The 25,839-nt window shown below is 42.7% G+C and overlaps 2 protein-coding genes across 12 annotated transcripts in view; one reads left to right on the top strand and one right to left on the bottom strand.

The window, feature by feature from the left end:
- The window catches only part of CALCOCO2 (calcium binding and coiled-coil domain 2), a 755,339-nt gene that overhangs the window by 535,149 nt on the left and 194,351 nt on the right, over nt 1–25,839 (bottom strand). For 4 of the 11 annotated variants that reach the window (XM_068263854.1, XM_068263848.1, XM_068263851.1 and 1 more), the window contains one exon: nt 9,904–9,980. The exons of the other annotated variants lie outside the window; for them this stretch is intronic. The gene's annotated coding sequence lies outside the window, so the exon portion shown is untranslated. The remainder of the gene's footprint in view (nt 1–9,903; nt 9,981–25,839) is intronic. 11 annotated transcript variants of the gene reach the window in all.
- Nucleotides 19,234–20,746, top strand: HOXB1 (homeobox B1). The gene is made up of 2 exons (XM_068262877.1): nt 19,234–19,816; nt 20,427–20,746. Exons 1-2 carry the CDS (start codon nt 19,234–19,236, stop codon nt 20,744–20,746), a joined length of 903 nt encoding a protein of 300 aa, XP_068118978.1.

Here is a 25,839-nt window from a genome sequence, read left to right on the forward strand (position 1 = left end):
GCTCCTGTGGTGCCCTAGGCCATGGCCTAGGCGGCCACGGCCTAAATCCAGCCCTGTATGGCAGCCTCCATATGCCTCAGGTTCCCTTCAAACTAATTTCTTTAATTTTAACTGGGTAAATAAAAAAAAAAAAAAAAGCAAAATATGTAAGGCCCAGTGCACGCCAAAAACCTCTAGCAAATCTGCAAAACGCTAGCGGTTTTTGAAGCAGATTTTCAGAGTGATTCTAGGCATGTTTAGAAAGGTCTTCTAAACATGCCTAGCGTTTGTTGGAGCGTTTTTGTGTAGCAGATTTCATATATTGTTACATTAAAGCTGTTACTGTACAGCTAATGTAACAAAAACGCCTGGAAAACCGCTCTGATCTAGCTTTTTTCAGAGCGGTTTGAGCTTTTCCTATACTTTATATTGAGGCAGAAACGCTTCTGCAAACCGCAAAAATGCTGCAGGAGCCACGTTTGTGGTTTGCTAAACACTTCAAACTGCTGGTGTGCACCATCCCATTGAGATACATTAGGCAAACGTTTTCACAAGCGGCAGCGGTTTTGAAAACGCTACCATAAACGTTGGTGTGCACCAGCCCTAATTCTTACCAAATAGATCTACTAAGTGGGACAGTGGTAATCTCTGGCTGCCACAAAGGTTAGATTTATAGTTAGGGCTAGTTCACAGTGCTTAGTTACGTTGCAGAATAATTCTGCATGTCATCTCACTGTCCATACAATTCTATGGTGCTGTTCACAGTGCTGCGTTGTAACGAATTGCGTTATTGTAACTCGCTGCATGCAGGCTTTGTATTAAAGTCTATGTCTAATCTCCATCGCAATTCACACTCATTATAACACATATATTATGCAACAGACCACTGTGAATCCAACCTAAGGTGACTGTCAAACATATGGTTAAAGAGAAACTCCGACCTAGAATTTAACTTTATCCAAATCAGTAACTGATACCCCTTTTTACATGAGAAATCTATTCCTTTTCAAAAACAGACCATCAGGGGGCGCTGTATGACTGATATTGTGGTAAAACCCCTCCCACAAGAAACTCTTGAGTACGTACTCCTGGCAGTTTCCTGTCTGTGAACCTTGCTGCATTGTGGGAAATAGCTGTTTACAGCGGTTTCCAACTGCCAAAAAAGCATGCAGCAGCTACATCACCTGCCAACAGTAAAAATGTCACCATGTAATAAATGTAAATCAGGGATTTAAAAGATTTTACAATGGGCAAACACTGACTAAATAATTTATACATAATTATTGTAAAAATGAAGCACTTTTTTTATTACATTATTTTCACTGGAGTTCCTCTTTAAAGCGGGCCTGAACTCTTGCACAGGAGAAATGGAAAACACAGAGAAATCCACCCTGTGTGTGTTTATAGAGAACAGGTTGTTTCATTCTCCCTTCTCAGCAAGTAATGGGCCAGTGTAGTTTGATCTCCCACCTGTCTGCCAAGTCTGCCAAAATCTGAGCTAATATGTAAACACAGGAGTTTAACCCTTTCTGTGCTCCCAGCACAGTAACCACATTGCAGCATCTCTGAGGAGCTCTATAAGCTGTAACAAAGAAATGTTTTTCTTTAAAAGTTATTATGCTGTTGCTTATCTTTTAGAGCGTAGAGGAAGTTCTGAGCTTAGGTCTGCTTTAAGATTAGGTGGCAGGCAAAACTTAGGGTGATCATGGTAACCAGACAGTTAAAGACAAAATTACCTCTGGGAAAGAAGGATTAGGAACAGGCCGGGGAGTTAAATTAACGCTAGAGATAGATGAGGGTGTTGGGAGAGCCCTAAACGTACGTACACATAGACTAACAGCCTCCTAATATGTGACACCCAAATTAACACGCACTCAGTTTATTGATGGATGTTCAGTATTGTGCTGTTTGCATTTGTTAGTCATAAGAGGTTTTTAGAAATGGTGATTTCATTTTGCACACAGCCCACTAAATAATATGCTTTTCTGATGAATTGTGTTTTGCATGGAGTTTTAGTAAAAAAACAAACACAAAAAACGGCACACCAGAGCGGCCAAAATACCAGGTATAGGTTTTTGTTTTTTTTTAAATCTATAGGGGGATATGTTTATTTTCTGCCAAAGTGTTCTTCTCTGGTTTCCTTTAATAATAAACTAACTGCCCCCATTGTTTCGATTAAATCTTCATCTCATTTGGCCTGGGTGAAAGACCTAGGAATATCACTGACTTCAAGAATCTTGGAACAAGTTATGGGCCAATATTATAAAATGTTCCCCTAATTCTAGCCTGACAGATACTTCTACCAAAGTTGTTTTTTTATCATACCAACCTTACTTCAGCTAGAATGCCAAAATACTCATATTCAATGCGTCCCGGGTATTTTAGAAGATGTCAATCCACGGGCACTTTTTGGCACACATGGTGAACCTGCCCATTTGTTAAAGTGTTCTAGTCTCGAATATACAGAATTGCCAGTACACTATATAATAACTGTATCACTATATTAACGTGTTACTCAATGCAAATAATAGATTCACTACCTATAGCAGAAAATAAACTGCTCTCTAAATTGGTGTCAGCAGTCAGAATCTCTATAAGGGCCTAGTGGTTATCAGGGCTGTGGAGTCGGAGTCGTGGAGTCGGGGCAATTGTGGGTGCCTGGAGTCGGGAAAAAATGCACCGACTCCGACTCCTAATGAATTTAAACTGTAATTAAAATAGAAAATTCTATTTCTCAGATAATAGTCCTCATAAATAATTTATACATACAGTAATAGCTGTGCTTAGTCCACAAAAATGAAATAAACCAATCAAAATTAGTTACTATTGCTGCTTTAATAAAGCAGTCCCCGTATTTTTAAAGTCAGATATACACATCTGATTGTGACTGTTTATATGATGTGTACACAGGAATCTCTTATATATGTTACGGCCAGAACCCGAAGATTGGCCACTTCTAGTTCTGGCCGGCCACTTCGGGTTCTGGCCGGCCAATTTGCGAAGTGGCCGCTGCGCTGCGGCCAATGTTAGAAATGGATTGTTTACTCTGATATTAATGTATCTTCTGGCCGCAGCGCAGTGGCCAAACGTATTAATTTGTTGCAATTAAGCCGGCGGCAATGTAACAATTCAAGCCGCCGACTTTTTATCTGCCTCCCTCTCCTTCTCCCCCCCCCCCCCCCCGCCTCTCTCTCCTCCTTCCCCCCGCCTCTCTCGCTCTCCTATGGACAGCCGGCGGGGACACGAGTGTCCCCCCCGGAGTCGTTCGTCGCGGCAGGGAAGCCTGCCGTTCTTGCAGAGCGGGTGCTGGCAGAAGCGATGTCTGCAGCCTCCCCGCTTTGCTGCCCCTGCTGCGACGAACGACTCTGGGGGACTCGCGTGTCCCCCGCCGGCTGGCCATAAGAGGAGAGAGAGAGAGGCAGATAAAAAGCCGGCGGCTTGAATTGTTACATTGCCGCCGGCTTAATTGCAACAAATTAACTAAGTGGTTCTACGTTTGGCCGCTGCGCTGCGGCCAGAAGATACATTAATATCAGAGTAAACAATCCATTTCTAACATTGGCCGCAGCGCAGCGGCCACTTCGCAAATTGGCCGGCCAGAACCCGAAGTGGCCGGCCAGAACTAGAAGTGGCCAAACTTCGGGTTCTGGCCGTAACATATATACTAAATAACATCTATGCTGTAAGTATAAAGCCTGATGTGCAGCCGTGTCACTAATAGAGATAGTCAATGAGATGGAAATAATTCTGCGTTGATTCTGATTTATGCAAAGGTACTCTTTGCTCATGAAATCAAATCATTTGATATGTTGTTAAAATTTGGTATGGTGACTACGAATTAAATGGTACTTGAGAAGGATGAAAAGAAAAGTTTTATACATACCTGGAGCTTCTTCCAGCCCCCTTCAGGCTAATCAATCCCTCTCTGTCCACCTCCACCACCTAGATCTTCTGCTATGAGTCCTGGTAATTCAGCCAGTCAGCGCAGTCCGGCCACGTGCCGCTTCCACAGCCAGGAGCGTTCTGCACCTGCGCAATAGTGCTGCGCAGGTGTAGTACGCTTCCGGCGGCGGAGTGTGTGCATGCGCACGACGCCAGACTGGCTCAAGTACCGGGACTCATAGCAGAAGATCCAGGTGGCTGAGGAGGACAGCGAGGGACTGATTAGCGTGGTAGGCAGATAGGCAAAGGTACCGAATCAGAAAGCAAGAGTGAGGTCAACAGAGCAAAGGGTCATAACCGATATAAAGCACAATCCTAGTCTGAGGTGTGAACTAGTCTGAAGAATAACACGGTATCCTAAGCTTGGGTATGAGGTCCTTGGTCTCAACACCCTGGAACTGGTCTAAAGTATAACACAGCAATGACACAGTAATCCTAAGCTTGGGTGTGAGGTCCTTGGTCTCGACACCCCGGAACTGGTCTAAAGTATAACACAGCAATGACACAGTAATCCTAAGCTTGGGTGTGAGGTTCTTGGTCTCAACACCCTGGAACTGGTCTAAAGTATAACACAGCAAATAACAAGAGCGGAATCTGGCTAAGTGTGAATTCCCAGGTCCACCTGGTTCTAACACACTGTAGGATCTGACTGAGGTCTGAGTGCTCACACGTAAGTATTCGCAACGGCAGACAACCAGCAACTGACAAGCAAGATCTATATATACTACAACGCTCCGCAGCGCCGCCCCCAGCCACTCAGCCAATCAGGAGTTCCGCTGGAATCAGCTGATCGTCCTGATCAGCTGATACCTCTCCTGCTGGCATAAAGGTCCTGTCTTCTGGCGCGCGCACGTGTAGCTCTCCATCTGTGTGCACTAGAAGGCCCAGGCAAACCAGACACATGCTGCTGTTCGGAAACCGCTGGTCTGAACGCGGAGACAGCCGCACCGCCGCCAGACCGCGCGGCGGCATCTCCGCCATTCATTACAGTTTGCAGTTAAGAGACGAATTTCATGTTACATACTTTCAATCAACAAGATTGTAATATGCAAATTAGAGGAGTCGGAGTCGAGGAGTCGGTGGAATCCTAAACTGAGGAGTCGGAGTCGGTGGATTTTTGTACCGACTCCACAGCCCTGGTGGCAGTGGCGTAGCTAAGGAGCTGTGGGCCCCCTGTGCAAGTTTTACAATGGGGCCCCCCAAGCACTCTATACATAACAATTGATACGGCGCACCAAAATCTGCCAAGAACAACCACAGGGTCAGAGGTGCAAAAAGGATATGGGGAACAGTTTGTTAATGATTACCACTATTCAAAGTATCTCTAGAAGATATTATTATGAGCACAGGACCAATAAAGAGCTAATACTGTAGTTGAGGTAGGGCCGTTTGGGGCCCCTCTGGCTCAAGGGCCCCGATGCGGTCGCTACCTCTGCACCCCCTATTGCAACGCCCCTGCCTGGTGGTTATCCAAGTAAAAGCAAGAGATTTTGAATCAAGATGATACTATCCTAGGAGTTCTGATCACCATGAGCTTTCTGAGTAGTCTGTAACCATTTATTGGCTAACTTAGATGGTCATCAATGTAAATAAGCGCTGTAATACTGAAATTTAGAGTGGGAGCCAAGTAAAATGACTGGACCTTACTGCAGCTGCAATGAATAGTGCACTGTAGCTGGTAGGTAGAAACCATGCTTCCATGCCATGCACCACACTTTGGTCGGTCCAATGATTCCTTTTTTACTAACTGAAAAGAGAGGGAAGGCTACTGCACTTTATGTTTGTAACTATGATCCAAAAAAAATATGTGCTGTAATTGAGATTATAAAAGCTTTTCTTCCTCTGCACCAGAATTGCTTTTGAACTGCTCGCTCATGACCCCCCCCCCCCCCCCCCCCCCAGCACCACCACACACACACACACACCTCTTCATCAAGGGAAAACACAGGCAGAGCTAATCTGAGCAGCGGGTCTGTACAGCACGTGTTCCAAAACTGTAAGCCCCAAACCTCTAAATATAATTTTTGGTGACAGTAATTTAAAGTTTGTATGCGGCTTAAGAAAAGCAAGAAACAGGGCTAATGCTCACTAGTTCTTATAAAGTTCTTAGAAGCCAGATCTGCTTTTTTCCATATAGCAGTTGTGCACTGCCTCCACTCTCCCCTGGAGCCTATCTGTCATGTCGAACCTCCAACCACACCTCTTCCCCTGCTTTTCACAAGACTTTTTGGCAAGAGGGAGATACAATTTTAGCCTAAGGCCTCCTTCCTCCTTTTAGGAAAATATTTGTGCTTGTTACCCAGAGCAACCTGTTCAAGTCTTGCATCATTTGAAAACCAGCACTGTGTAAATAACAGAAGGAACAAACATTTCAGGGGATACAGCAGTCACACACAATGAGGAAGATAACTGCAGTGGTCAGACTTTTGTGCATATTAGAGATTTACAACATGCTCACAAAAATGAAAGCTCGGGTCTGCTTTAATAAGCTGAATGGATGTACAATATATTTGAGATTGGATGTACAATAGATACAATGAGTAATACTTTTAGTGATTTTAATCTGTGAGTAGAAATCGGTGTACATGGCTTCAGGAAGGTAGAATCTCGTGTGTATGAGAGTACAACTCTTGGTCCCCCCTGAAATGATCCTTCTTTTTTCAGCTGTCATTTTACAGGCCTGATCTGAACATTAAACGAGACATATGGGTAACAAGCACACATACTCATCAGCCCTGAGTTACAGTTCAATGTCTCTTTCTCAGGAAAAGCTACAGATTATTAGTTTGACTGAAGCCCAGAGTGTACAAATCTGGGGACCAATACCATAGGCCAAGAGGTGATGACAGTAGGCCAATAGGAAAGTTTAGAGAAGGTGGAAGAGATGGGCACAAGTTATGGGCTAGGGCAGGCATGGGCAAACTTGGCCCTCCAGCTGTTAAAGAACTACAAGTTCTACAATGCATTGCAGGAGTCTGACAGCCACAGTCATGACTCATAAAGGCAAATGCATTGTGGGACTTGTAGTTCCGTAACAGCTGGAGGGCCGAGTTTGCCCATGCCTGGGCTAGGGTCTCTCTCCAATCACATAATACTGTAAAAAAAGGAATTTCAGAGCAAAGACACAGAGCAAGAAGTTACATAGGTTTGCTTTATTTCCCAAGAATGGACGTGAATGAGCACCAGGAAATTAGGGGAAAAATAGCCGCTAGTAGAGTATCGGTATAATTACCAATATTGTACTATTTAGGCAGTGGTAATCCCGATAGAAACATATCAGTAAATTCTACTGATATTTTACTACCGGTATTACTAAACCTAATCCTTTTCTCACAAATGGTCTCAATCTACTGGTGCCTCACACAAGCCAACCCTAACCGACCGCCTACAATGTTTAACCCTAACCCCCCCTACAATGTTTAACCCTAACCGACCCCCAACGATGCTTAACCTTAATTGCCCCACCCCCACCAATACCTTACCCTTATCACACACACACACCCCGGTCGCAATCCTGCTTATAACTGTGCCGTCTTTACCACTGTAGATAAAAAATATCAGGCAATGTGGAAGTTTGGGCGCCTCATAGGCACCTATGTTATAGATAATTGAGGGAAATTTGGACTTCCACAGTGCACGATAAAATAGCATGTGCCAGGACTGCCTGCCATGCAAACTGTAACTTGCAATTTGTGCCCCCAATTTGTAGCTACAGTTTGCATAGCAGGCAGCCCCGGTACCTGCTAATCTAAATTTGGGCCAAGAATGATATTTTGTTCTGATAACAAAAACCCTTTTCTTTAAGCAGATGATAAACTGAGACAACTGGCATTGCTTGTTTCATCTGACTATAGTATCATGTCTATGGGTTCCTGAAGTTGGCTACAGACATGAGACGTTTGTTGCCTGATCAAGGCATCCCTGGCTGGACTGGAAGGCTTTGTACAGTGGCGTAGCTAAGGAGCTATGGGCCCCGTTGCAAGTTTTACATGGGGCCCCCCAAGCACTCTATACATAAAAATTGATATGGCACATCAAAACCTGCCAAGGACAACCACAGTGTCAGAGTTGCAAGAAAGGGATTGGGAACAGTGTGTTAAGGATTACTACTATTCAAAGCATCTATAGAAGTGATTATTACCAGCACAAGACCAATAGAGAGCTAATACTGTGATAGAGGGTGGACCCTTCGGGGCCCCTCTGTCCCAAGGGCCCCAATGCAGTGGCTACCTCTGCACCCCCTATTGCTACGCCACTGGCTTTGTAATATCCATGGTACCAGCAGATATGGAGCATCAAACAGATCTCAAGGGGGAAAAAAATCTACTTCTACCTACTCATATTAGCCACGAGAAACACACTCACATACCCACCCCCCACCCCCCATTCTCATAAACATACACATTCAGTGGCGGAGAAAGCCAACGATGGGCCCCTGAGCAGAGTGAATGAAGCGGGACCCATTTGAGTGGGCGTGGTCATAACAGATCATGGTTAGATCCAAACAATGCCGATAAGATAAAAGTACATGAACCTAGGTCACATTCTCCAGGCACTGTATTAATGTAGCACACATGTTAAACTTGTATATGACTGGGGCACAACTTATTATCATTGTTTCTCTGGAGTTTGAGATAAATACATTGAGAAAAGCCTAGAGGATAATCAGGCCCTAACTGGTGCAATTGAATGGGCCCTAGATGACATGGGGCCCCTGTGCGCCTGCACAGGCCTATGTCGGCCCCTGTACACATTCATCCAAGCCTACAGAACCTGTTAAAAGCAAATCAAACCTGTGATTTTAAAAAAGGTAAAAGTTATATAATTTCCTTAGTAGTGAAAAACCTCTGGATCCTCCACAGGCTTCTCCTATCCTTATTGTGCCCACCACCGATCACAGAGACCCTCTTTTTCATTACAGCTGCAATCTCGTCTGTGCATGCACACCGTCGCCCCATGCAGGAGCATGGAGCCGCTTGTGCATGGAGGAAAAGGCTGTGCGTGAGTGGCTCCATGCACAAATTGGCCTGTGCGTTACGGCTGTACTCGCACACAGACAGGAGCGTGGCTGTGCAAACCTATTCAACAAGCTCTTGTCGAATAGGCTTAGAAGAACGTGGCGCTGAAATGGCGAGCTTGAGTGGGATGGCAGAAGCCTCCTCATGTACATCTTAAGTGACTGCCTACTGACAGACATGCCTTCAACTGGTAGGATTTTCTCAGCACATTCTACAGCTCCCTTATGCGCATGATTAGCTGTAGGACAACTATAAATGCTGATTCAGCCCACAAACTGACTGCTTGGAGCTTTGAGAACACGTAGGAGTGCGAAACGGTCATCCATCTACTCTACCCCACAGCCGTAAGGCCCGGTTCACATTAGCTTTTGCCAACGGAACCAGCTGTACGGTTCTGTTGTCTGTTCCTCTGAACGGACAAAAAAATGCTGCAGGACCTATTTTACTGGACCATTTCACTCAGCGGAACAGAAATGGAAAGTTTTGCAGCGCAATAGGAACCAATGGAAAACGGACATTTTACAACACACTGGCTGTAAAACGGACCGTTTTCACCGGATCCAGATGACCAGATCCGTACGGCCGGTTCCGTTAAAAAATGCAGATGTGAACTGGACATTTGAGTTCAGGCTTGAGACACCTATGATGGTGAAGAGTTTGATGTAAGTACTTTTCACCTAATAAAGTTACGTTTATGAGTAGCAGTGCCGGAGAAACTTTGTATCTTCTCCAGTTCATACTAACTGTTTTGTGTAATGCTAGTGCTTGACGGTTGCATTGTGCAATCAAGTTAATCGTTCACTTCACATCAATCCAATTGCCCAATGCAGACTAGTTACAATGTACATCTTATTATAACACTAGTTCAATATTGTCACTATTTTCCATAGGCAGTTAGTGTGCAGCGTCCTCCCCGTGCTAGATGTTCATCACTGTCTTTGAGCTAGGATGGAAGTTCCACTACCTTAGTTCTTGTAGTCCTTGTGCTTCATGTGAAGCTGCGAGCGGCAGATATGTTTTGGTCACACATTCCAGCAAGTCCTGTAAGAATTGTTCCCGAATGAGTTCAGGCTTTTTATGTTTTACCTTATATATATATAAATATATATTTATATACATTATATGTCATTTTACAGCATTTAAATATATACTTTTTTCCTCTAACTTTAACATTAATTTTCTCCAAAACCACAAGGTCTTTTAAAACATTTTTTCCTCTCATTCCTACTTTCCTTCTTAACATACCCTGTAAATTTGGTGTTTCTAGCACGTATGGGGGCTTTGCTATTCACCACTAAAGTCGGCGGCCATTAAACTTTAAAAATAACCATTAAAAAGCGTTTGTGTAAAATACGTATTTTTATAACTATTTCACAGTTGATCCTGTTTGCAATGCCACTGTCCAGGTGTTGGTACACTTTTTACACCTTTTTAAAATAAATTGTACCTGCGGAGCCAGCCGCGAATTCCCGCTTCACGAACGTTTGCACAAAATTTGATGTTTGCTCCATCACTATAATCCAACCCCTCCCCCACAGGACAGAAACTGTCACTGGCATACCTAATTTTAACTCTTTCAGGCAGAGAAAAGAAAAAGGAACACAGCATAGTTATCTCTGTACTTGGCACTGCCCGTCTATCTCATCAGGTCACGTTACCTCAGATGTCCTTTAACATACAGACTGTTTCGGATTGTTTGATCCTCATCCACTGATGAGGATCAAACAATCCGAAACAGTCTGTATGCATGTTGGATTATTATGGCTCTGTACAATTTAACAAGCTGACACATCATTGCAATCCAGTGGTTCTGGAGGTGTGTTTAGCTTCTAAGGGTACAATGGTTAATTTGCATATATTCAGCAGTGGTGCTCTGGGAGACATCTCGAGCTCACTCCAACCTGAATTATCGCAAATTCTTTCTGTTTTAGGAAAGCAAATTTTTGTTTTTCTTAACATCTTAGTAAGGGGGCTTTTAGGACCATTGTAGTCCCTTACACACTCCAATGAGTTCTGGGTCACCATGAGCTTGCTGGTTAGTCTGTACCTCTCGGTTTACAAGCCCTACTCCATAGAGCCAAATTAATCCATGCCATGCACTGATGAGGATCAAACAATCCGAAACAGTCTGTATGCATGTTGGATTATTATGGCTCTGTACAATTTAACAAGCTGACACATCATTGCAATCCAGCGGTTCTGGAGGTGTGTTTAGCTTCTAAGGGTACAATGGTTAATTTGCATATATTCAGCAGTGGTGCTCTGGGAGACATCTCGAGCTCACTCCAACCTGAATTATCGCAAATTCTTTCTGTTTTAGGAAAGCAAATTTTTGTTTGTCCTTTAAGGGAAAAGGGTGTTGTTATATATTCAGGATCATGTTTCTGGTTGAAACATTGTCAGTCTGAGACTGTTTAATAAAAGTTAAATCATAATAACTTAGAGCGCTGCATAATATGTTGGCGCTTTATAAATATAATAAATAAATTAAATAAATAAACAATTTGGCCCCCAACTGAGTTTTTGTATTTTAGATTTTGGCTCCATATGTGATTGAGTTGGAAACTGCTGATCTAGAGAGTGTACAAGATTTAAAGAGAACCCGAGGCGGGGTTCTTACAACGCAATCCCCATACAGAGGCTGGGTCTGCCTATAGAGCCCAGCCTCTGTTGCTATTTAGCTTCCTCCAAAGCCTCCCGTGCGCGCTGTGAGACCTCATAAAACACAGCCGCGCGAGTCGCAGCGGGCTGTGTTTATCTCTCTAATGTCAGTCTCCGCTCTCCCCCGCCTCCTGAATCGCTCCGGTCCCCGCCCACGTCCCTTCCCTCGCCGCTGATTGGAGGGAAGGGACGCGGGCGGGGACCAGAGCGATTCAGGAGGCGGGGGAGAGCGGAGACTGACATTAGAGAGGTAAACACAGCCGCATAGCGCGGCTGTGATTTATGGGGTCTGACAGCGCGCAGGGGGGGCTTTGGAGGAAGCTAAATAGCAACAGAAGCTGGGCTCTATAGGCAGACCCAGCCTCTGTATGGGGATTGCGTTGTAAGAACCCCGCCTCGGGTTCTTTTTAAGAATCTCTGCTTTCCACATTATAGTGGTTGCTATGGACTGATTTCTTTTTCCATACAGTAGCATGGAGCCAGATAGGCTCTGCTTTTTCCATTAAGCCTAAGAAGCTCTGAGCTACTGCGCAGGTGTGAGGCGTCCTACAGCTGCACAGTGCGCCCACACTCTTTCAAAGACGGGAGCACAGCTGTGAACTTCCAGAAGGACCTGGAGTTCAGCGATGGTCTTGAGGAGGAAGTGGAAAGCATCTGGAGGATCCAGAGACTTCCCTCTGCTGAGATAAGTACAGTATCTAACTTTTTCTCCTAAGGATCTCACAGGTTTGATTTTATATCCAGTTGTGTGCAGAAAAATCAAAACAAAGGAAAATATTGGCACCTGACTAGATGTTTGACATGGGTAGAGTAAAACTTGACTGATCTTCTTTGCTCCTTTTGTAAAGGGTAATGAGAATGGGGAGGAGTTTCACTCAGACAGCTGTTCAGTCCAGCCAAGATGCATCTGACTTCCCCACAGAAAGACAGCTGTGTAAACTCAGCAAACCAGATAATAAAAAATGAATGATATATTTGTTTACATGCAATGTACATAATTTTGTGCATTACAGATTATAACAATTTCCACATAATTTGCATTAAAAGAACATACTTCAACTAGGATTAAAGCCCTTTTTCTGTTAGGAACTATGCCAATGTTTTCCTGCTGGTGGTAGCAATTGCATGACTTTCTCTGTTATTTCACCATCCACCAGCAGGTGGCTCTGATGTTTGCTGTTGTTCCTGGCCTCGCCTGCGGATGGCGCATTAAGCCCCGTGTATAGACTGCTACTCATGCAATCTGTTGCAGATGGCCATAGGACTGGAATGCTCTTGCAGCCAGTGCCAGAACTTCAGTACCCTTGCCCTGAGGAGCTGCCTGGCCTCTCTTATCTTGCCTTCTTTGATCTGTTCATTGATCTCCTATCTCTACTCTGATCATTTATACCTGAACTTGGCTTGTTTGACCATGATAATTGTCTGAGGATTTGGTCCTGCTTTTCTTTTATATACAGGACACAAAATTAGAGTCACCCTCTAATAACAAGTTGGTCCACCTTTAGCGCTGATTGCAGCTGATATTCTTCTTGGTATGGACTCAACAAGATGCTGATACCATTTCTGAGGAATGTTGGCCCATGTTGGCATAATAACAGCTCTAATGCTGGGAATACACAGCTCATTTCTGCTGTGCGTTTCTGCTCTCGATCGTTTTTGCTGCTCGATTCTGCAGTCGATTCTCTTATCTTCCACTCGCTTTTATTATCTTTTTCCATTCACTTCTATCAGAAATCGAGCGGCAAGAGAATCGAAAGGGAGATCGGACATGTCGGAAATTATCTATCGAACCATCTAATCAGCTAAAAAACGAACCGTGTATTCCCAGCATAAGTTGGGTCAGATTGGACGGTGGCGTTTCCAAGCTTTGAAGTGATCTTTCAACTTTATTCTACAAATGCTCAATAGGATTGAGGCCAGGGGAATGAGCTAGCCACGAAAGCTGGTTAAACTGAAGCGAAAAAAACGTATGATATAATGAATTGTATGTGTAGTATGGATAATTCATAGAACCACACTCTGTAATTTAAACTATGAAAAAAAGCAGAGCTAATGACCCTTTTAACTCCCCTGCAGTAAAACATTAAACTAACAAGAAACAGTGAGAGACAAGTGGAGATAAGTTCTTCAGAAAATAGGACTGTCACTGACCCAGTGGGTGGAATAGCTCAGAGAAGCTAAACTCTTCTTTTACTGGAAACAATTTGAGATTCATATCTGTGCTATTCATGTTCTATATCTTAGCTGTACTACACATACAAATCATTATTTCATAGGTTTATTTTTACTTCAGATTCCCTTTAAACTCTGATTGATGTTCCTCAAAACAATTTGATAGAGCACAGTGGCAAGGGCCGACAACAGGCGTCTTTTCCTATTTTTCTGTGATACCAAAGGCACTCTTGATGGTCTCCTGTTGCTAAAGCCCATCCTTTGCAAAGTTCATTGTTGTGCATTAGGATATGCTTTGTGTTGCACTTCTGTTGCTGCGGACCATGCGTGCTACTCGCCTTTCACCTCTCTCGTTTACCAGGCTTTTTCAATGAGAATAGTCCTTACTGCTTGAAGTTTTTATTCACAACGGCCACTCTCTAAACATCTGAGATACTGTTGGGCAAGAAAATCCTAAAAGAGACATCGTTTCAGAGATGCTTGCACCAGATCTTCTTGCATCGATGACCATCCCTCATTCAAAGTCACTTAAATCTTTTGTCATACCATTTTGACATTAGCTTCCATGATAGCAACTGTGCATTGTTACATCACTGTTGGATTGGTTTACTTTCAAATTAGGTGATGTTTTGGCTACTAATTGTATGCCCTGTGTTTTATTGTATATACCAGGGGTCTGCAACCTTTAAGACATAAAGAGCCACTTGGACCCGTTTCCGAAAAGAGAAAAAAAACTGGGAGCCGCAAAACCATTATAAAACAAATCTAACACTGCATATATTGTTACTACCTTAATGCTATATACAGGACCCCCATATGCACAAATCCTTCAGCAGATATGACCCCCATATGCACAAATCCTTCAGCAGATATGACCCCCATATGCACAAATCCTTCAGCAGATATGACCCCCATATGCACAAATCCTTCAGCAGATATGACCCCCATATGCACAAATCCTTCAGCAGATATGACCCCCATATGCACAAATCCTCCAGCAGATATGACCCCCATATGCACAAATCCTTCAGCAGATATGACCCCCATATGCACAAATCCTTCAGCAGATATGACCCCCATATGCACAAATCGTTAGCAGATATGACCCCCATATGCACAAATCCTTCAGCAGATATGACCCCCATATGCACAAATCCTTCAGCAGATATGACCCCCATATGCACAAATCCTTCAGCAGATATGACCCCCATATGCACAAATCCTTCAGCAGATATGACCCCTATTTGCACAAATCGTTAGCAGATATGACCCCCATTTGCACAAATCGTTAGCAGATATGACCCCCATATGCACAAATCCTTCAGCAGATATGACCCCCATATGCACAAATCGTTAGCAGATATGACCCCCATATGCACAAATCGTTAGCAGATATGACCCCCATATGCACAATCCTTCGCAGATATGACCCCCATATGCACAATCCTTCGCAGATATGACCCCCATATGCACAAATCGTTAGCAGATATGACCCCCATATGCATAAATCCTTCAGCAGATATGACCCCCATATGCACAAATCCTTCAGCAGATATGACCCCCATATGCACAAATCCTTCAGCAGATATGACCCCCATTTGCACAAATCGTTAGCAAATATGACCCCCATTTGCACAAATCATTAGCAGATATGACCCCCATATGCACAAATCCTTCAGCAGATATGACCCCCATATGCACAAATCGCTAGCAGATATGACCCCCATATGCACAAATCGTTAGCAGATATGACCCCCATATGCACAATCCTTCAGAAGATCTGAAAAGAAAAACCCATTTACTCACCTAGTCAGAAGACACGTTCTCCTCCTGTTCCGACCTCCAGTCCCGACCTGGCGCGCAACTCCCACGATCCTCTTCCTACGTCACGTCCTGCCTGATTAACACTGCAGGGCTACGGGAAAATGGCCGCCTGAAGCCCTGCACTGCACTGGTCCGGCGGCCTCTCTAATAGGCTGCCGGTGTAATGTCAGAAATTGCAGCCCGAATGCAGCCCTGCACACGCGCGCGCTGCAGCCGCAGCCACCGGAGCCGCGAAGGTGTAAAAGAGCCGCATGCGGCTCCGGAGCCGCGGGTTGCCGACCCCTGGTATATACAGTATTTGCATTTTCTAGCTAGATAGATAGGTTCTAGTGTTTAGGGTTTATCAGTACGTGTTTGGGATATTGCTGTATGTCTGCATTGCTGTGGTTACATCACTGGTGCACTTTATAATAAACGTGTGTTTAAACTTATGCAAATTCTGTCTTCTGTTTCTCTGCCATTGTGGTGATTCCTAACCAAACCCTTTAGTAACACATTTCATAGGTCTGTTTAGGCACTGAATTGCAGAGTTTAAGGTCCATACATACACCCAACAAAGTCGAAGAAAACAGACGACCAACATTGCGAAAACTACTACACTGGCGACACTGTTGAAAAGACACAGATATTGCAAACCACCAATCCACCTACATACTGCACATGCAAGTGGAAACAACATTATGCACAACATATCCACATTTAGTAGAACAATGTCATTTAACTGGCATTAAACACACGTGGATGACTGTACACTATGTGGCCAACAGTCATCTGAGTTGATCTGCTGGATGGATTGGGTAAAATGCCTGATGTTGGTCACTCTGCGTTGTTTGGCTACATTTTTGCACATGATTGTCATCCAGTATGGCAAAATCTGTTGTTTGCTGGATGTTGCAAACAACTTCAGTTGAATGTGTGTACGAGGCTTTATTGATGTCTCTGTAGAGGCTCCTTGATCAGGGAATAAAAAAATTGCATATAGTTTGTTTCTTAAATATATATGCAACCCCCTTTTCCTCTAAAAAAAAAGGTCCTTATATGTCCCCTAGTTTTTTTTTACTGGGCTGTGTGCTTTGCTCAGCTGTGCCAAACTGTGCAGAGCCAACAGGATCCTGGGAAGTCTTTTTTATAGCAAGAATAACAGGCCAATCTCAAAATGCAAATTACAGAAACTTCCCATTACAGATAAGAGAAGGATACTACAACTAGAAAGTAAATGAATGGAGTGAAAGAAAAAGGGCAGAAGTGATGTCACTCTTGGCATCACAGAGAAACAGTAAAGATGGAAATCAGCAGAAATGTAATTTTCTTTTCTCATATCACATTTCTTTTAAATCTAACTGTGAACACTAAATACAGCATGATACATAAGCTAAATAAATAATTTCTAATTGAATGGGGTTTTTTTAAGTTCATATGGCGTTTTCATCCCACTTTAAGTCTGATAATATATTACCTGTTAAATATCTGGTAAGGATGCCAGATGCTGACCATTCCCTGTACCACTGACAGTCTGATACAGGATGCACTCTTGTCATACAGACAGTGCAGCCCTCTCTAGTCTGAACACTGGAGATAATGCAATACAGGCACAAGGAGCACAAATCTGATTCTCACAGCAGCTCCTGGTCATGTGACCAGGATAGGATGTTTTGCTGTAGAAGCCTCATTTCACGGAAAGATTACATCTGTGCAAAGTCTTTAGGTTGATTTTTTTAGATCTGTATCTGGAGATAGGCTTTAATGTATGTGGAACAAAATCTGTTGTAAACCATGAACCCTCTGTGTACAGAGGTAAATAGCAACTACAGAAATACAACACTGTCTGTGAACATGCAACTATAAAAACAAAGCTAGTCATACATATATGGAAAACTAAAGGCAGAAATGGGTTATGGGTTTGTTGTGTCTATCATAGTAGGTGATAAAATAACAGCATGAGATATGAGGAAAGATACAAGCATTTCATTATAGAACACACTGAAAGCCTGCGAGCTATTTCATCACAGCGGAGACCAGAGATAGTTACAGGAATTCTGGAATATAAATAAGCAAAGAGTGCCTGTCACGTTATAGCACACTGTAAACAGTAAACTAAAAACACACAGAATGTTTGCAATAACTACAGTCTCTCAATTCCAAAGATGATCACAAACACTACTAACGTGGAAAAACTATCCGGGCATCGGTTCAAGGATCATTTTCCACCATGGATGTGGATTAAATTACATTGACTTCAATCTAATAAATAATGTAAAATTTAAACGAAATGAATCGTCTTTATTGCGACCTCAGCCGGAGCATTAATTAGATATGTTGGGGACAACAGCAGTGATTTGAAATGGGTAAATCTCCTCGCGGCACTGATAATGTAACAACCACCCAATCTGTGGTTTGTGTTACCTCTCTGCTTTCTGTGCTGCATGGAATGTAATATTTCTAATAAATGTGAAATAATAACACTGCCACTAGAAACGTGTGCCGCGGTCGTTTACTTCGGTTAAAATAATTTGACACCATAAATATAATACAATAGCAAGTAAGCACGGGGTTCCTCCGGGATCTATAACACACTGCTGAACAAATTGTTCATTAAAAGAGATTTAAGTGAAAGCAGAGTTTTACATGAACTCCAAGTCCCCAGACTCAGGGAGTTGGTGCTGCTTCTTGACAAGTATTACAAATGAGGGTGGGCGTCATATTGTTAGATGCAGTTGTCTCCCATGTTGTAACAAGTAAATAAATGTTGCTTACCTAACTGTTTCTTTTTAACAGGGGAACTGAGTGGGAGAGACTTATTTCCCAATCCTAACCCTTTAACAAAGACCCAAAAGGAGAGGAGACACTTTGCTGCCAGCAGCCCAGTGGGCTATGAGAGGACACCAGAATAACTCAAGATGAAGGATTATCCACAATTTGTTGGTTTTACTGGCTAGACTGGTGTGGTTTTGTGTGTGGAGATAACACATCAGAAATCTGGATTTATGGATTGTGAACACCCCTACGCTAGCAGCAGGGTAGCTGATCATTGTATGGTCGTGGTGGGCTTCTGTGCACACAACATATAAATTACTTGCCTTGGACGTATTATTTGTTTTTGTTGTTTTTACATTTTAGATCATAATTTGTTTATTTTATTTACAAGTATATTACAAAATGAACGAAAAAAACAAACGAAACTGCCTCCAAGGGCTGCCAGATGGAGGACCAGAAGGACAAAAAAGCGTTTCCTTTAAAACAAAGTTCTCATCCAAATTGCCACATCTTTTTTCCCCCTTTTGCTTGAGGTCTTTTAACACTTAAAAAGTCCTGAATAATTCCAAGTTTTCCTTTGGAGGCTCTGAAGAAAGATTCTGACGCTAACGTGTCGTTATCAGATTGATGGGCCGGGTTTGATTGAAGTTTCTTTGTCATGCAAATGTCACAGGCCATGATGGATGGGCTCAGATATCTGACAAGCTTCAGGAGGTCCTCTGCCATTGGTCCCCCGAGAATCACGTGCCTTCTCTATGAGAGACAGAGGGTTTGAAGCCTGGCAATCTATGGATGGAAGTTTACAGCTTTGACATACTACCTAAAGGTTGTAGGGCAGGAGAAATCCCCTCGAACCAGGTTGACCCTCCTCCATCACTGGCAGATGGACAATACCAGAATGGGCTCCTTTTTGGACTATGCAATTTGTAACCGTGGGACTAGTGCCTACTCACCCAGAGGATACCATCATTTAGACCAAGGGACACCCTCCTATCCAGCGTGCCCGGGTACCAGTGACATTTATAATGGTGATGGACGTTTTGTTGTCGGAGGGACTGGCACAGTCTCCAACCAGCTCCACCAGCAGAACCCTAGCTATCACCCCCATTCCTCCAGCACAAGTCTAGCTTATGCCAGCTCTGTACCTAGCTACTCATCACAGACTTGCAGCCAAGGGTATGGGCACCAAGTATACGTCAGCCATGAAGCAGAGGGATCTTATTTTCAGCAACAGCCTTATTCGTCCAACACTGCTCCAAACACGGATGCGTACTGTGCGCCAGTGCCAGGACCAGTACATTACCACCAGCACCCATACGGGCAGGACCACCAAGCCTTACTGCAGGGCTACCCGACCCATTCTCCATTGCTACAAGAGGACAAGGACCTCTCCTGCCAGTCCGAACCGTCTTCCTCCAATCCGACCTTTGACTGGATGAAAGTGAAGAGGAATCCGCCAAAGACCAGTGAGTAGTAGACACAGCGCAATGAGTTATTACCCCTCCATCATAGGCCCAAGGTTCACCAAGTATTTGTAAACGTGGGTAGAGATCATTAGTGGCTCATCCATCTTGCTTGATGGCTGCAGTCGGTGCCCACAAAACAATGTGCACCTATCATAACCCTTCCATAGACGCGAAGTGATATCATAACTGGAAATGTCGAAGCAACATTTACCTTATACAGCCAGTGTTTTATTATTTTCTCATCCGTCAAAACAAAGCAAGCAAAGCAACCCATTATAACTCAACTCCCATTATTGTAATAATGCTGTAACCGCTTATAGTGGCCATTGCTTCCAGTCCCAAACCTTGTTTTACCCTATATTCCAACTCATTCACCCAGTCCCTGGAAAGAGCAGGAAACTTATCAACTGATAAGAAAGGTAATGACAGGTCACTCCTTGCAGCCGAAAAGTTCTCAGACGACGAGAGTGCTTAGTTATTGATGCTTCATGCCTTTGTATCCTCTATATACTGACATTGTTTGCTTTACATAGGTTGTATTTATGTCTTGCATGCGTCACTTTCATTGTGATATATTGATAATGTATTTTATAACACTTTCCTTTGACAGCTAAGCCAGCGGACTATGGACTAAACTCTCAGCAAAACAGCGTGAGAACCAACTTCACCACCAAGCAGCTGACCGAGCTGGAGAAGGAGTTCCACTTTAACAAGTACCTGACCCGGGCTAGGCGGGTGGAGATCGCTGCCACCCTGGAACTGAATGAAACTCAGGTGAAAATCTGGTTTCAGAACCGGAGGATGAAGCAGAAGAAGCGAGAGAAGGAGGGACTAGGGCCTTGTGCCATCAAGGGCTCATTCAAAGAAAGCAGTGAGACCTCGGACCTGTCCAGCTCCACCTCACCTGACGCCTCTCCTAATTCTCTGTAGGGAGCACCATGGACAACTGGAAGAAACGATTTTTATGCAGATGGTGTAAATAGTCTATTTTGTTCTACAGAAATGCTTTCTTATTTATATAAAGGGACGTTTTACAACGCGATTTTTGTTCTTTTTCAACCCTCTTAACAAAGGGAGCTAATCAGGTTCTCTCAGGGAAACCCCATGATGTCACAGAAGCTCCTCTATCAGGCTTCTCCACTCCGTTTGGTTACTGGTCTGCCCAGCTACACGAGTTTTAGTTACGGTTATACCACGTGATCTTATCAGCAAGCATCTCAGCTAAGCTATATATATATATATATATATATATATATATATATATATATATATATATATATATATATATATATATATATATATATATATATATATATATATATATATATATTTATATACATATATACACACACACACATACAAGGTAGTTTGCACTAGAACCGAGACACATTTTAGCAATATCAGTGCCTGTGGACTATGACGAAGGTGTATTAAGTCTTGGCAATGTTAGATACAGTCAGTCACACCATGTTGATACTGTTTACAATCACACTATGTTGATAGTATTTACAAACATTAAGAAAAGTGTTGAAAGAAATGGGAATTTTGCAGTAAAAAAGCAAAACAAAAGACTTCTTCGTTTTTCTTTTGGTGAGTTGAAATGTTTAAGGTTATTTTTATGTGTTACCTTAGAAATAAATCTACCTCACTACGGAAGTGCCGAAAAGTTTGACTGCTTTATTCCGAAACAAACATGTTTTTTAGGGGGGACGCTGGTAAGGAACCACTAAGTGACCAACATAGAATAGGCGACAGATTTCAGGGCTGCTTGCTTCTATTGGATATTATTTTAGATTTGTTTGTTTCTTTTGGATATTATTTCAGAGTTGTTTGCTACTATTGGATATTATTATAGAGTTTAGTAGATTACTTCTGTTTACTCGAGTCTTTTTAGGCAGCATGACGAGTTGCCAGCAATCCTACTTGTTTATCGCCTCTGTACATTGCCTGTGCTGATAAGCAGCATCTTCTGTGATAAATAACCAGAGCTGAGCATGAAGACAGAAGAAATCTGAGCCTAGAAGCTGCTGTGGTTCTGACTCATCCTCAACACAACAAAAGCCAACACGGCTGCTATTTAAAAGTGAAAAGGAAGTGTTTCCCTGAACATTGATCTATATTCCTGTATTCACACACGCAGACAGGAGAGAACTTCAAACACCCTTTTATTCAGCATAGGAAGACTTGAAATTCAGGTGACCAACAGCATAACATTGCATTTTCAGCTCTATGGATCGGGTTTAAGCTCTATGGGCCACAGTACTGAAAGTCTGTACACACTACTAGCTTGATTATAAATAGGAGCAGCTAATAACCCTTTCATATATAGTAAGTCTGGGAAAAAATATTATGCTAATTTTTAAAAGAAATCATCATAGAAAAAGTGATGAGGCTCATGGCAAATGTTCAGCAGTTAATTCTTAAAGCCTGGTACATATCTTCAACTTTAGTTGGCCAGTCACTGACCAATTTAACCATCTTCATGTAGTATGAGAGTTTATGTACACAATCTGTTCATAGTATTCAAAATCTGTTGACCCTCATACTACATGGAGGTGGTAACATTGGCCAATCAAAATTGAGGGTGTGTATCAGGCTTTATACTCTAGAGAAGGTTAGGCCAATAATCCTGCATATGATTTGAAGCAATAGTTGTTATGGTATTGCAGGTTTTACAAGTATAATCTGTACTGCTGAAGGTCTCCCTATGGAGGGCAGCTCCACAGACAGAAATAAAGGTGGTCTGAGATGGGGTATACTTTTTTGGAGAGTAGAAGTAGAGCACATTCTTCTGGTTGCCACCAGTTAAAGATAGTTTATAAAATGTATTATTTATGGTGACAAATCAGCTAAAACCAATGTACACAATGTGTTGTTTTTAGGACAATACTCTCTTATATGAAATGTGTATTCTTTGATAACCAGTCACTGTGCATGAAGTATGGGATACATTTTTGTGAAAGGGTGTCCTATTGATGACCTTTCTTTCTGTACTTACTATCCTTACCTTGTTTTTGTTCAGGAGCCCTTAGGAATTGAAGACAGGGTATATGCCTTTCTCTTCCTTTGGCCCATCTTGCTCTCAGTTTACCCTGTCCTGACAGCTTTATTTTAGTCCAGTTTTTCGATGGCCTACTTCAATATTTACTCAAGCTGATGACCTGTCCCAGGATCTCCTCTCAGCAGTCCTGTCCTACAGGCTCCTTCCCCCAGGCTTAGGTTCACCTAAAGTTCAGCTGGAAATCAAAGCAACACTGGCTAGGTTGGATGTCCCAGGACAGACCTGGGATGGACAGCAGCTTAAGGTCATGCTAAGGTCTTCTTCCCCTCCTGGGTCCCCAGCGATCCTACTCTCAACACTGTACATAACTGATGGGTAGAACTGTATTATTCCACAGGACACTGAAACGAACCAATCAGGCCTAGGACAAGATACTGTTGCTTTCAGATTGAACTCTAGAAATACCAACAATTCCTGCAAACTTCAAACCATCACCATGTGGAGAAACATATTTCAGATGACATAAATCGTGTTAAATGTTATACAAATGACACATGCAATAATTGTTACAGTATGTCTGCCTCATGCATTCAATATGTATAACTAATACTTTAAAACCTAGACACAGGTGTAGAGAAGGCAGAATCATTTTTCATATAACAAAACAACTTGTCATTTCAAATCCAACCAAAAGGCACATTCTGCAGCTAGCCAGAAGGATGAAAAAATCACAGCTTATGACATAATAGCACTGTTGCTTTTTAAGGTATCACATTACATGTATGATTTTTCACCTACAAATGTTCCTATAGTAAATAAGTTTCCACTACAGACATTTAAACACAGATATCTCATAAGGTTCTGGCATTACATATCCTTAAATGAGCTCGGGAGACACCTGTACAAACTCTAGATTTTTGGCTGAGGCCCTGGCCAAGTTTAGTATAGTAGTGTGTGTATGCACGGTTAGCCTCTGACTTAATAAGATCAATTTCTGTATTAACACATGATCCAGCAAATCTGTAGCCTGATCAAACAATTCGTTAAATGTTTTCCTACAAAAGAGCAACAATAACCCTGGGGAAGAAGTTTCAGTGAGAGAAGAAGAGTCCTAAGAATAAAACTGTACTGGTGGAAAGGGGACTGAGTGTGAATTGTGCAGTGGGAGACCATGCTGTTTTGTTAGTAGGGACTGCACACTGCCCCAGGGACACAATCTGGGGGAGGGGGGGGGGGTGTTCTTCTATAGATTATTTTTTTCTGACACTAAATGAATATAGGAAATAAATATTGTGATTTTGTCAGCAAGTATTCAACCCCAACATCTCCCATAGTATGTCAGTTTCATAAATGTCTCTAGTGCTTTTGTGAAATAGACCAAATATTTAAAATCTTTAGCAAACGAATATTGTGCAAGGTTCCACTATTTTTTAAAAGTAGACACACAATGTTCATAGGTTCTTTGTGTGTCAGGTGACTGTACTTACAGTCAGGGCTGTTACCTGATCTGCATTAGTATAGTGGAGTAGGGACAAGCTCTATGCAAGTCCCATCATTAGCATGGTAGCATAAAGCTTGACTTGTATGAAGTAACCAGCTTTACCCATCTCTACCTACATTGTGATGCCACTCCTTACCCACCTTCCCCTGACCAGTATGAGCAAGCTTGGTGGCTGTGTTTACTTTATTTTATACCAGAGCAGGGTTCCTTTAGCAGATGGCCAAATATTCGTATTGTATGAAGGACTTTTATGCATGAATAGGAACATTTTATGTATGAAAAGCCAACAAAAAGAATTATTTTGTATTTATATTGCACTGACCACTTCTGCAGAGCATATAGTTTTGTAAGCAATTGTCCCTACCAGACCCCCACCTGCTGGACAGATAAACTGAGTGGGTTCAGTGGTGGGCAAGCTGTAAGGACTGGAGTTACCTGTGAAGCTTGCAACAGTTGTCCATACAACATGTGAAGTGCACACACTGCCAAGCACATAGCTGATCTCCTTACTCCTCTGTCTGCTGTTGCTGACAGACTAACTTTTTTTGGCCTGCACTGCAGCTAAATTTCAACTAAGACTTAACTTCCACCAGCCCAGTTCCCACTTGCTTACTGTGTAATGCCACATCTAACTCTTTCTAGACCCAATGTATTTATAATTAGCATGCCTTTTGAGAAATTACTCTTTACTGAGCTTTTATATAACACATTTTACAAACAGGGCAGAGTTTGGCAATGTTTAAATTAATTACTACACACTGAATTTGTGTGTCTGTGGGGTGGGGGGGGGGGGGGGGGCACAGTGCTGGAATGTGTGTATGGGGGGGCACAGTGCTAGAATGTGTGTGTGTGTATGGGGGGGGGGGCACAGTGCTGGTCACAAGTAATGCATTTAGCAGCAAGGAAGGGGATGGTGGGGACAAGTATTCTGTGCTTGGGAGACTGTGCTGTTCATATGTGCTACAGTGGCTTGCAAAAGTATTCGGCCCCCTTGAAGTTTTCCACATTTTGTCACATTACTGCCACAAACATGAATCCATTTTATTGGAATTCCACGTGAAAGACCAACACAAAGTGGTGTACACATGAGAAGTGGAACAAATATCATACATGATTCCAAACATTTTTTACAAATCAATAACTGCAAAGTGGGGCGTGCGTAATTATTCAGCCCCCTTTGGTCTGAGTGCAGTCAGTTGCCCATAGACATTGCCTGATGAGTGCTAATGACTAAATAGAGTGCATCTGTGTGTAATCTAATGTCAGTACAAATACAGCTGCTCTGTGATGGCCTCAGAGGTTGTCTAAGAGAATATTAGGAGCAACAACACCATGAAGTCCAAAGAACACACCAGACAGGTCAGGGATAAAGTTATTGAGAAATTTAAAGCAGGCTTAGGCTACAAAAAGATTTCCAAAGCCTTGAACATCCCACGGAGCACTGTTCAAACGATGATTCAGAAATGGAAGGAGTATGGCACAATTGTACACCTACCAAGACAAGGCCGTCTACCTAAACTC

This window comes from Hyperolius riggenbachi, chromosome 12, assembly GCF_040937935.1.
Source record: "Hyperolius riggenbachi isolate aHypRig1 chromosome 12, aHypRig1.pri, whole genome shotgun sequence".
Taxonomy (NCBI): Eukaryota; Metazoa; Chordata; class Amphibia; order Anura; family Hyperoliidae; genus Hyperolius; species Hyperolius riggenbachi.

Bases quoted from the DNA above. Each gene is read 5' to 3' on its own strand.
- HOXB1 (XM_068262877.1), top strand. From the start codon at position 19,234: ATGGACAATACCAGAATGGGCTCCTTTTTGGACTATGCAATTTGTAAC. The intron at 19,817-20,426 runs GTGAGTAGTAGA...TTCCTTTGACAG, and splicing joins GAGGAATCCGCCAAAGACCA to CTAAGCCAGCGGACTATGGA.